At 36.0% G+C, this 12,507-nt stretch overlaps 1 protein-coding gene across 1 annotated transcript in view; it reads right to left on the bottom strand.

Annotated features, from left to right (window-relative positions):
- Nucleotides 1-12,507, bottom strand: part of znf839 (zinc finger protein 839) — a 40,712-nt gene that overhangs the window by 16,116 nt on the left and 12,089 nt on the right. The window contains exon 3 of the mRNA XM_069916454.1: nt 3,377-3,505. Coding sequence (XP_069772555.1) covers nt 3,377-3,505 — 129 coding nt within the window. The remainder of the gene's footprint in view (nt 1-3,376; nt 3,506-12,507) is intronic.

Here is a 12,507-nt window from a genome sequence, read left to right as displayed (position 1 = left end):
CATATGGTACTGATGATAGACAGGAGTGGGGTAGAGGTCCTGCAAAGCAAGTTTAAGCAGTTAGAAAAGAGACTGAAGAGCAGTACTGCCAAGGTGTCATATCTGGATTACTCCCAGTGCCACAAGCTAGGGAAGGCCAGAACAGGAAAATACAGCAGACAAATGAGTGGCTGAGGAGATGATGCCAGGCGTAGGGTTTCAAGTTCTTGAATAATTGGAGCCTTTTCTGGAGAAGGGGTGACCTGAACAAGTGAGTCAGGATGCACCTGAATTGGAGGTAAGTTTGCTATTGCTGTGGTGGGGGGGGGGGGGGGGGGGGGGGGAGGAAGGGTGGTTTAAACTAGATTGACAAGGGGTGGGAACAAAAGTGAAGAAGCAGAAGAGGTAGTTGGCACACAAGCAGAGACAAATGATAGGGAGTTTCTGTGGAAGGACAGGCAGATACAGCAAAATTGCAACCATAGGAATGAGCTGCAATGCAACAAGGACACAGAGATTTTTAAAAGTAACAAATTCAGGGCTAAAGATTTTATATTTACATGGACACAGCATAACAAAAAATAAAGTGGATGACCTTGAAGTACAACTACAGATTTCCAGGTATGATGTTGTAACCATGGCTAAAAGATGGATGTCATTGGGAAATGAATATCCAGGCATACACAGTATGTCAAAAGGGTAGGCAGGTAAGCAGAAGGGGTGGCAGAGCTCTATTTTTAGAAATAACATTAAATCACCAGAAAGTAGTGACATAGCATCAGAAAATATAGAATCATTGTGGGTTGAGTTAAGAAATGGCAAGGGTAAAAATACTCTGTTGGCAGTTATATACAGACCTCCAAACAGTAGCCAGGAGCTATGAATTAAAGTAGCAAATAGAAAAGGTGTGTCAGAAGGGCGATGTTATGGTAGTCATGGGGGATTTTAACATGCAAGTAGATTAGGGAAAACCAGTTTGGGTCTGGATCTCAAGAGAGAATTTTTAGAATGCCTACGAGATGGTTTTTTAAGACCAGCTTGTTAATGAGCCAACTAGGTGATCAGCTCTACTGGACTAAGTGTTGTGTAATACACCAAAGAGAGTTGAGAGTAAAGGAGCCATTAGGGGACAGTGATCACAATATGACTGAGTTCAATTTGGGATTTAACAAGGAGAAACTAAAATTAAAAGAATCAGTTTTTAAGTGATTCTGGGTATGAAAGGGTTATCTTATGAGGAACATTTGACAGCTCTTGGCCTACATATGCCGGAATTTAGAAGAATGATGGGAGATCTCATTGAAACATTTTGAATGTTAAAAGGCATGGACAGAGTAGATGTAGAAAGGTTGCTTCCCATGGTGGGAGAGACAAGGACAAGAGGGCACAACTTCAGGATTGAAAGGGGTCCACTTAGAACAGAGATGCAGGGGAATTTCTCTAGCCAGAGGATGGTGAATCTGTTGAATTTGATGCCACAGGCAGTTGTGGAGGCCAAGTCATTGAATGTATTTAAGACAGAGATTGATAGGTTAAGGGCTTCAAAGGTCATGGGAGAAGGGCAGGCAGTGGGGCTGAGTGGGAAAATGGATCAGCAGTGAGGCAGATTTGATGGGATGAACAGCCTGAGTCTTATGATTTGTACATTAAGACATTATATCAATTCACATTATTCTTGCTTAATTGTATTCAGAATCTAAGGGTACTAAAGCAATATGCAAGTAAACACTTATATAAGATACATAAAAACAAAGGGAAGGAAAACTGAATGCAGTAATTGGATAAGAGCACAGACAAGAGAATACAAAAATTATGAGAGATGCCAAAAATTTGATTAGGAAGTCAAAAGAAAGATGGAATTATTATCAAGGAACACAATCGAAATAATATACAAGCACATAAATCACGGGAAGAGGAATTACATGGAATAAACTCTCAGACCAGGGAAAGAGAAGGGCCATAAATACTTTGTTTCAGTAATTGCTATTAAGAGGGAATGTATAGCCATGACATTAAAAATTAGATTAGAAATGATATTACATGCATTTTAAATAAAGAATTTTGAGTAAAACAATGAATCCCCCAGGGGATGAAACTCATGGTCTAGACAAATTGCATTTTAATTAAATTAAGGCAAGAGCCAGCTGAGACTCAACTGCACAGTCTAAAAGAAGTTGTATCAAAAGAACAGCAAGTACCGTAATTAACACAGTACCAATTTGTAACAAGGGATATGGAATACATCCAGGGGACTACACACCAGTCAGCTTCACACAGGTGGGAGAAAAGAAAGGAATCCCTATCAAAAATGGATAAAGAGAAAAATCTTTAAAAAGAAAAGCAAAATCAGCACAGATTTCAAATGGGGAAGTCCAGCTTGTCAAACCTTTTTGAGTGTTTTGAAGAGGTAAATTAATGGACAAGAGTAATATGGCTGATGCAATAACCCCCAGATTTCCAAAAGATTTTTCATGAGCCACTATATAATAGATTAATGGATAAATTCAAATCCTGCAGAGTCAAGAGATGTGTTCTAGAATGGACTGCTAGATGGCTTCATGACACACAGTAGAGTGGACGGACAAATGCTCCTGTTGTTTAAGTGATAGAAGTATAACATGGGCCCCAAAGTGATCTGAGTGGGGAACACTGAAGTACAGAAATTACACTTGCCATTAAGATCATAGGGGAGACTTAAGAGGTACAAAAAAAATTGCAAAGACTGGTTCGGCTGTACAGTCTATTTTTGGATGGGATATTCTGTAGCAGCCCCATATATTATGTGAATCATATTAACAATTATTTTGTACATCATGCACTTGCACACAAAATATACTGAAACATTATTTTCCACATAAAAATAAAGGCAATGTTTAAATTTAAATATCCCACATCTGAAAATTAAATATTTCATTCTGAGATAGTCACATGCATGTGACAAGTAAAAATAGAGGTGCCCCTGAGAAAATGGAAGCAACTTTAATCTTAGATAATATTTTGAAATAAAGACTTGGGGTGGGAGGGTCAGAAAACCTTTCTTTCTAAATTCTGTTGAAGCTCTGTCACTGGAACAACTGGCGCAAATGCCAAGTGATTTCTGTAATCAAGAATGCTTCATTCACACGAATATTTGTTTTCCTACTCTCCATCTGCCTACATATTCTCTTCTCATTTCTCCCTTTGCTCTTCCCTCAATTCCTTTTGCCCGCTCTTCACTTGGTTTGCTCCCCCTCACATTCTTTTACAAAAATTAAACTATTCCAAATTTTTAATAGAATATTATTTCATACATTTAATAAATTTTCTGAATCCTCAGAACTTTTTGACAGTTTACATCCAGATTAGATTTTAACATGCATCTAAGTTTAAAAAAGTAACCTTTGGTAAACCTTCATACCTCTTTTAGCCTTGCTTTCCTCTTCATCACTTGCTCTTGATAAGTATTGTTGTGGTGTTTTGGAGGTCGGCCACGCTTTACCGTTCGCCGCCGTGGAGGGAAATGTTGTGCTATTGTAACTTTTCCAGTCTACAAGAAAATTAAATGCATTTTTAGAACTATTCATCAAAAAAAATCCAAATGGTTTCCATTATCAGCATGGCTTTTAACAATGCAAAATTATGAGCACAGATGCCAAAACACTGCAAGGAGATTGAAAACAAATTGAATGAACTCAGAAGGTTTTGGCATCCATGGAGGAAAGTGGTCAAAATGCTGCTTAGTAATGAATTAATAAGACTAAGCGATTAGTTGAATCACTTGATAACCAATGTGTTTTTTTTTCCCCTTGACATTAGGTAAAGGTACCACCCATTGCAACCATCCTTTGGTGGTCACTTCCAACAGTGTTTTTGGATAGCAAGTTTGAAAGTTTAGACTGAGTCACAAAGGATTTTAAAATATGCTTGCATGATAGTCAGGTATTTGGAGAGTGGGAAGGGATTATGGCACTCCAGGCAATAGTCTAATGATGCACCTGTTGCCTTTTTGTTTATTGGTGGTTGAGTTTGTGGGTTTGGAAGGTGCTATCAGAATAGTCATGGTGAGTAAAGGATTGCATTTTGTAGGTTAGATGCATAACAGCCAACAGATGACCATGATTAAGGGAATTCATTGTGAAATAAGTGGCCAGAGTTTGACAATCCGATTTAAAATTGAAAGGAACAAGGTAAAGGCAGTGGTACAAATGTCTCAGCATGTTTAGCTGGGGAATTAGTGATGTATAGAAATACAAATGAATGATGACAGAAATGGGGTGACAGAGGTAGATACATTTTGTTACTCCAGCTGATCCCATGTCTGTCAATAACAGTCGAGGAAGAGATGAAGGTGAAAAGTGATCATCTTACTTATCTCGACAACAATGGACAGGAAATGATACAGTTGAACACAAAGATTTAGATGAATCTGTGTATTTTTCTGACATCTTAGAACAAATAGACTGAGGAAGTTGGAGGTAGGTACTTGCACAATATTTCAGAAGTCTGCAGACAAGGTACAGAAGGCTACAGATTAATTGCTTGCAAATTAGCTTAGTATAGACAGTTATTTGAAATTCATATTGCCGTGGCAGGCGCAAAAGTCTGTTGCTTTCCATGTGACCGGGTGACTCAATGGCCCTTTCAAGCTGCCACGTAAAATGGGGTTAACCGGGCAATTTGCCCAGTTGGCACCCCACTCACGCAGCAGGTTGAAAGGGTCCAACCCGCTCAGGGTCATCCGAATTCAACCGGGTCCCTGCCCTACCTAGGAGGTAGTCAGGGAACCAAATAATACTCAACTTGGTCGCATCCTCCTGCAGCTTGAAACCGAAAATGGCCAACCTGGTAAACATTAACATCACAGGGAAACCCATGGTGAAGTGCCTGCCACGATCGGGAGAGGAGAGAGGTCACTGCCGCGAGGCCGGGTGGGGGGAATGTCGCTACCGTGGGGAAGGGGGAGGCGAGGGGTCAGCTGCCATGGTGGGTGGGAGAGCAAATGACAGTGGGAGGTAGACACAGCTGGTGGGGGTGACGGGAGGGAGACTAGTTTGCGTGACGCGTCACTTACCGCTTCATCGTGTGGCGGAATCCCCCTTAAATCGCCGGGTTGGCAATTTACTGGGGCTATCCTTCCTCAGCTTAAAAGGTGCTGGAAGCACCTTTGTCCCCCTAATCACACCTGGATCCTGAGGGGTCCCCAGGTGCTGCAGCTTAAAAGCATCTAATGACAAAATTGTAGTGAAACTAGGGCAGCCTAATGTAACACCAAAGGGTGACAATAAAAAGATAAATGATTGCAAAGATTCTGAGCAGATGCAGAGGGGCTTCAGAGAGAGGTTAAATAAATGGGCACGGCCAAGGCAGTGCAATGTGAAAGATAGTGAAGCCATCATTTTTTTTTAATGCAAGAAACTGAAAGGTGTTAACAATTAAGGAAAACTGTGATTCCCTGAACACAATCACTGAAAGGTAATAAACAAGGGTTTTTTTCCTGCCTTTATTGCAAGAGATTTCCAATAAGAGTAGAGGCATCCAACCCCAAGAGTCCTGGTGGACAGTATCTACAATTTGTGTACAGGTCTGGTCTCCCTGCGCAAGGAAGAATTTATTGCAAATAAAAGGTTATCAGTGATGTAATCCTTTACTCGCAGTGATAGGTTACCAGATTCATTACTGCACTGGCAAATTTGTTGTACAAGGAACCAACAAATAGTCAGTGCCTGCACCCATGTTAATAAGAATCACATATAGTCTCGTCAAAACATACAAAATTAAAGAATTTAACAGAGACGACGCAGAATTGATTTCCCTAGCTGGGATGTTGAGAACCAGGGACAAACATATATATAAAAAAATTCATCCAATTACGACAGAGATGAGAAAAAAATTTCTTCAACCAGATGGTAAATCTGTGGAATTCTCTTTCTAAGGGGGATGCAAAAGCTCAGTTGCCATGAAGATTCAAAATGGAGGATTAAGACCTTTTTAGTATTAAGGTAATTAAAGTAAGTGCAGGAAATTGATTATGAAGGTAAAAGACCTGTTATGATCTTAGGGAACAGCAAAGCAGGTTCTACTACTGCTTCTTTTCTTGCATCATTCTGGTGAAAATCATTTCAGTGTTATTGCCTAAATTCTAAGTAATCAGTGGAAAGAGATTGAACTGAAGTATAATTTATGCCTATATGCATTCAAACTGAACAAGTAATTCATTTAATGCTCATTTATATAGCTTAATCAAAGTACACATTTAGTTTTACTTAAGACAACCAACTGATTCTACTTCTAGTTTCATCTTCTCCCTAAGGTCACTTTTTGTACAGATTCAAATTCTCCAATGATTATTCTTCAGCTATTCAAAGGTTATAATTTTACAGCCATTGATTTGGTCACACGGTCAGGATTTTATAATGTACAGTGATGCACAAATGATTCTTTCCTGACATTACAAGTTTGCAAATAGCTCTTCCTACAATATTCAATTTAAGGAGAATGCAGAAAATATCTAAATATCCAAAAAAAAAATCAGGAATCCTCATTTATCCGAAAAAATTTCAGAGCTGAACTGAACTCACAGGTTGAAAAAAAATTAATCTGACATGAAATTAGAACTATGATTGTCCTCGTTTCAGGTAACTCCCTCCCCTCTCTCGATCAATTTCTTTACCTTCCCCTATTGACTTTTCTCTCCAACTCTCCCTCTTAAACTGCACGTTACTCTCTCCCAGCCGCAAGCAGTTCTTTTACTGATCTAGAGCTTAAGGAGGTATTACAAATTATGCCGAGTGGGAAATCTCCAGGAGAAGATGGATTTGCAATAGTTTTATAAAGAATTTTATGATTTATTATTTCTGGTATTTACGGATGTGTTGAAGCAAGCTACAGAAATGGGTTTGTTCCCAGAGACTTTTCCTAGGGCGTTAATTACAGTTATTCCAAAGAAAAGACAGAGATCCTCTGAAAGTGGCCTCATATTGTCCATTTTCTTTATTAAATGTGGACTACAAAATTGTAGCTAAGGTATTAGCCAATAGACTTGCTAAATATTTACCACAATTAGTACATGTAGATCAAGTGGGTTTTATTAAGAATAGATATTCAGCTGATAATATTGCTAAACTGATTACAATAATTAATGCATCAAGAAAGCAACTGAACCAACCAATGAAAGTAGCACTAGATGCTGAAAAAGGCTTTTGATTGTGTTGAGTGGAATGTTTTATTTAATGTGTAAGAAAGATTTAAATTTGGACCACTCTTTACTGGTTGGGTGAAGGCTTTATATAAAAATCCTTCTGCTCGGGTGGTGACAAATGGACAGTTGACACCTGCATTTAATTTGTCTCAATCAACTAGACAGGGCTGCCCATTTTCACCGGCCTTATTTGTATTGGTTATAGAACAATTGGCTCAAGTAATTAGAATGTTAATATCAAGGGGATTAAAGTTGGTGAGGAAGAGTATAAAATTAACTTGTTTGCGGACGATATGTTAATATATTTAATACATCCTAGAAATTCCCTGGGGCAACTTCAGAATCTATTGAAACAATATGGAGAAATGTCCAGTTATAAAATTAATTGGGATAAAAGTGAGATTTTACCAATTTCTGATGAGGATTACTCAGATTGTAAACAGATTACGAAGTTTAGGTGGTCTAATAAAATTAAATTTTTAGATATAACGGTGGATATTGATTATCAAAATTAATATAAATTAAATTATGTACCTTTATTAAATAAGATTAAGTTTGATTTGAATAGATGGAAGGACTTACCTTTAACTTTAACAGGAAGAGTAAATTGCATTAAAATGAATATATTTCCTCGTATTCAATATCTTTTCCAATCTATTCCTTGTTCAATACCAAATAATTTTTTTAAGGAATTAAATGCGGCAGTACGATTATTCTTATGGAAAAGTAAATTATCAAGTTTCTTTACAAAAATTGACATGGAGATATGAATTGTGAGGACTTCAATTACCAAATTTTCAGAATTATTATGAAGCAGAACAATTAAAATTTATTAATAGGATGTTTGATATTGACCAACCTCCAATGTGGGCTAAAGTTGAAATAGCTCAGATTTCTGAATTTAATGTGCATCAATTTATATATAAATTGAATCCTTATCTTTGCCAGTATTGAGACATTTAATGGAGATCTGGTATAAAAGGAATCAAAATATAAGAACTAAAGGTAAAATTTCAGCTAAGACACTCTTATATCAGAATAAAATAATTCAATTTTCAATGAATAACCCCTATTTCAAAGCTTGGGGACAGAAGGGTATTAAATTGGTACAAGATTGTTTTGAAGCTGGTCTGTTTCTTTCTTTCTTTCGCTGGATTCAGAGAAAAAATTAGGATATTACCATGTTCTTTATTTGCTTATTATCAAGTTCGTGCGTTATTGATGGAAAATTTTATATGGGATTTGGTATTACCCAGACAATCTAAATTTGAGATTTTAATTGTTGATAGTGGGGCAAAAAGGGTTTATTTCTGAAATGTATGCTTTGTTACAAGAGAAGACGGTTAAGGTTGACTTATATAAAATGAAGAATAAGTGGGAGAAGGATTTATCTATTTTACTATCTCAGGAAGAATGGATGACTATGTGCGTAGATAGTGATATGAAATTAATTAATGTGAGAAATAGTTTAATGAATTATAACTTTTTGCATCAGTTGTATTTAACTCCTGAGAAGTTGAAAAAATATGGGTTTAGTTCTTCAGATTTGTGCTTTTGTTGTGGAACACAGACAGGTACTTTCTTACATTCAGTATAGATTTGTGAAAAAGTTAAATATTTTTGGGAAAAAAAATATAAAGTTTTTGGAAGATTTATTTAAGATTGAATTAACACTGGATCCATTACTTTTTTTAATGGGTTATACTGTAACATTAACAACTAGTTTAAGATTGGATAAGTTTCAAATTGCATTTATTCATTTGGCGTGAGCTGTAGCTAGAAAATGTATTGCTGTTACGTGGAAGAATGACGTTAAATTGAATATACAAAGATGACAAAATGAACTAAAATCATGAGTTTATTTAGAGAAGATTACTTATAATTTAAGGAATAACTTTTTTTTGTTAAAATGTGGACTCCACATTTGAAATGTATGGGTTTGGATAAATTGCAAGTGCTTTTGTTTTTAAGATGTAAAGGGTTGGCACACTCCAAAGCAACTGTTAATTACCCAAAATATGTATTTGGCTCCTACATGGAGGGGGGAGGGGGGTTAGTAGGGGTATAGTTTTTATTGTGTTTTTGTATGTATTTTAAAAATCCATAAAGTTTTCAAAAAAAGAAAGTCTTGGAGCAGGCAAAAAATATTCTGAAAAAGAGTGAGCGAAAAGCAAAAATCATGGTCAATAATAATACCAAGAACAAAAGGCAGGAAGAGAAATGTGGTCCTACAAAGTGAATTTAGGGATTTGGACAGTAAATTTTTAAAAAAATAACAGGATATTAGGGTTTTAATGTCAGGATTGCAAGGCAAAGGGGATAGCACAATTAAATACCTGACCAAGGAGCCTGTGCTGGGAGTAGGGTTTCAGCAATATGGATCATTGGGCTATCTTCCACAGACTTTACAAGAGGGAGAAGTTTCACCTGAATTGAAGGGATACCAATATTCTGGTGGCGAGATATGCAAGTGCTACTTGGTTTAAATTAGTTTGGCAGGGGAACAAACCAAAGCAATAACGTGACAAATGGGATAGCAAAGACTAATCTAAATGTTAAAATGAAGCAAGTGAAGAACAGAGGATGCACAAGGGTAAATCAGAGAGGAAGATCTGTTCGGCTAAACTGCACTTATCCTAATGAAAGAAGCCTGACAAGGTAGATGAACTTAGGCATTAGATTGATACATCAGATGGGGATATTATAGCCATATCTGAAACAAGACAAAGAGAATGGGCAGGCTGAAAGTTCAATGGTCCAGGGTACAGATGCTATAATCATGAAAGAGGAGGTTGTAAACAAGGAAGAGCTGTGGTTTTGATTCAATAGAACATAACAGAATTACCCAGAGAATATGCTTGTAGGATTTTTAGAAATTATATGGATGGAAGTTAGAAATAAGAAAGGGGCTCCTAATGTGAATGATGAACAATTTATTACTGAGATTTTCTTGGGTTTGAATCAAGTGAATGATAATATTTTAGTAGGAGGAGACTTTAATTGTTGTTTGGATCCTTTGTTGGACAAATCTCCAAAATCTTTGGAAAAAAAAACTAAGGCGGCAGAACGTTTAGCAATTGTTACTAAAGATTTGAATTTGGTAGAAATTTGGAGGAGATTAAACCTGACAGAGAAGGATTTTTCATTTTACTCAGCAAGACAAGAGTCCTTCTCTAGAATTGATTTCTTTTTAATATCAGCTCAATTACAGGGGAGAATAACCAAAGTTGATTCAAAAGTCAAATGTTGTCTGATCATTCACTTTTATTAATGTCTTTTATTAGTTCTGATATGGTACAATCTAGTTACAGGTGGAGATTTAATATAGCATTGTTAAATCAACCTGAGTTTGTCACTTTTATTAGGGACCAAATTAAGTTGTTTAGGCAATTGAATGAGAATTCAGTGCACAGTAAGTTTACCTTATGGGATGCATTGAAAGTGTATTTAAGGGGACAAATTATTAATTATACTAATAAACTTAAAAGGAAATATTTGGCAGACAGTCATAAACCTGAGGAGGAGATTAAGGTTTTGGAGAAAGACTTGCAGAGATGTGTGATGGAAGATAAGAAGATACGGCTATCTAATTTGAAAATGCATTATAATACTTTACAGACATATCAATATGAGAAGTTGATTCAAAGATCTAAACAACAGTATTACGAGTAAGGAGAAAGGGCTCATAAAGTATTAGCTTGGCAATTGAAGACACAACAAGTTTCTAGGACGATAAGTGCAGTAAGGAAAGGTTCAAGGGTTACCTATAAACCTCAGGACATTAATGACAAATTTTGTTCTTTTTATCAAGATTTATATACTTCAGGGATTGAACAAGATACTGATCGAGTAGAATCATTTTTGACTGATTCAGTTTTTGAGTGATCTAGATGCTCAGGAATTAGATTGTCCATTTACTAATTTGGAAATTAAAGAGGTATTACAAACTATGCCTCATGGAAAATCACCTGGAGAGGATGGATTTACTTTGGAGTTTTATAAGGAATTTTATGATTTATTACTTCTGGTATTTTGACAAGTATTAATACAAGCCTCTGAAGCATCTTCTCTTCCAGAGTCTTTTTCTAGAGCCTTGATTACAGTTATTCCAAAAAAAAATAGAGATCCTTTGAAATTAGCGTCATATAGACTGATTTCTTTGTTAAATGTGGATTATAAAATTGTGGCGAAAGTGCTTGCAAATAGACTTGCAAAATATTTGCCACAATTGATTCATGTAGATCAGGCAGGTTTTATTAAAAATCGTTACTCAGCTGATAATATTGTTTAATTAATGTATCTAAAAATCAACATAATCAACCTTTAATAGCAGCCCTGGATGCTCAAAAGGCATTTGACCTGGTTGAGTGGCATTTTTTTGTTTAAAGTTTTGGAACGTTTTAAGTTTGGTCCACTCATTATTGGTTGGATAAGGGCCCAATATAACAATTCATCAGCTAGAGTGGTGACAAATGGACAAATTTAATCTTTACTTAATTTATCTAGGTAACTAGACAAGGCTGTCCGGTGTCTCCAGCTTTATTTGCATTGGTTATTGAACCATTGGCTCAATCTTTTAGACAGAACATTAACATCAAAGGCATTAGACTGGGAGAAGTAGAATATACAATTAATTTATTTGCTGATGATGTGTTAATATATTTAACAAATCCTAAAGAATCTCTGATATATGTTCAGAAATGTTTGGAACAATATGGAGAAATGTCTGGTTATAAAGTTCATTGGGATAAGAATGATATATTACCAATCTCAAGTGAAGATTATTCAGATTGTAAACAGATTACTCAATTTTGTTGGTCTGATAAAATAAAGTATTTGGGGGTGATAGTAAATGTGGAGTATCAACAGTTGTATCAATTAAATTATATACCTTTATTGAAAAAAATTAAGGCAGATTTGAGTAAGTGGAAGGACCTACCTTTGACTTTAATGGGATGGGTGAATGGTATTAAAATGAATATATTTCCCCGTATACAGTATCTCTTTCAATCTATTCCTTGTTCTTTACCAAAGGCTTTTTTTAAGGAACTAAAATGCTTCAGTTCGGTTGTTTTTAAATGGAAAAGTAAGTTATCTTTGCAAAAGTCGACTTGGAAATATGCTTTCGGAAGATTGCAGTTATCAAAGTTTCAGAATTATTATGACGCAGCACAATTGAAATTTATTAACCGAATGTCAGATACTGAGCAATTTTCAGTATGGGCTAAAATTGAATTGTCACAGATATCAGAGAGTAATGTTAAATACTTTATTTATAAATGGAAACCTTATTTTTTTTAAAGACTTATAATGTACCTGTACTTAAACATTTATTGGAAATTTGGTATGAG

This window comes from Narcine bancroftii, chromosome 2, assembly GCF_036971445.1.
Source record: "Narcine bancroftii isolate sNarBan1 chromosome 2, sNarBan1.hap1, whole genome shotgun sequence".
Taxonomy (NCBI): domain Eukaryota; kingdom Metazoa; phylum Chordata; class Chondrichthyes; order Torpediniformes; family Narcinidae; genus Narcine; species Narcine bancroftii.
This window is presented reverse-complemented; position numbering and strand designations above follow the sequence as displayed.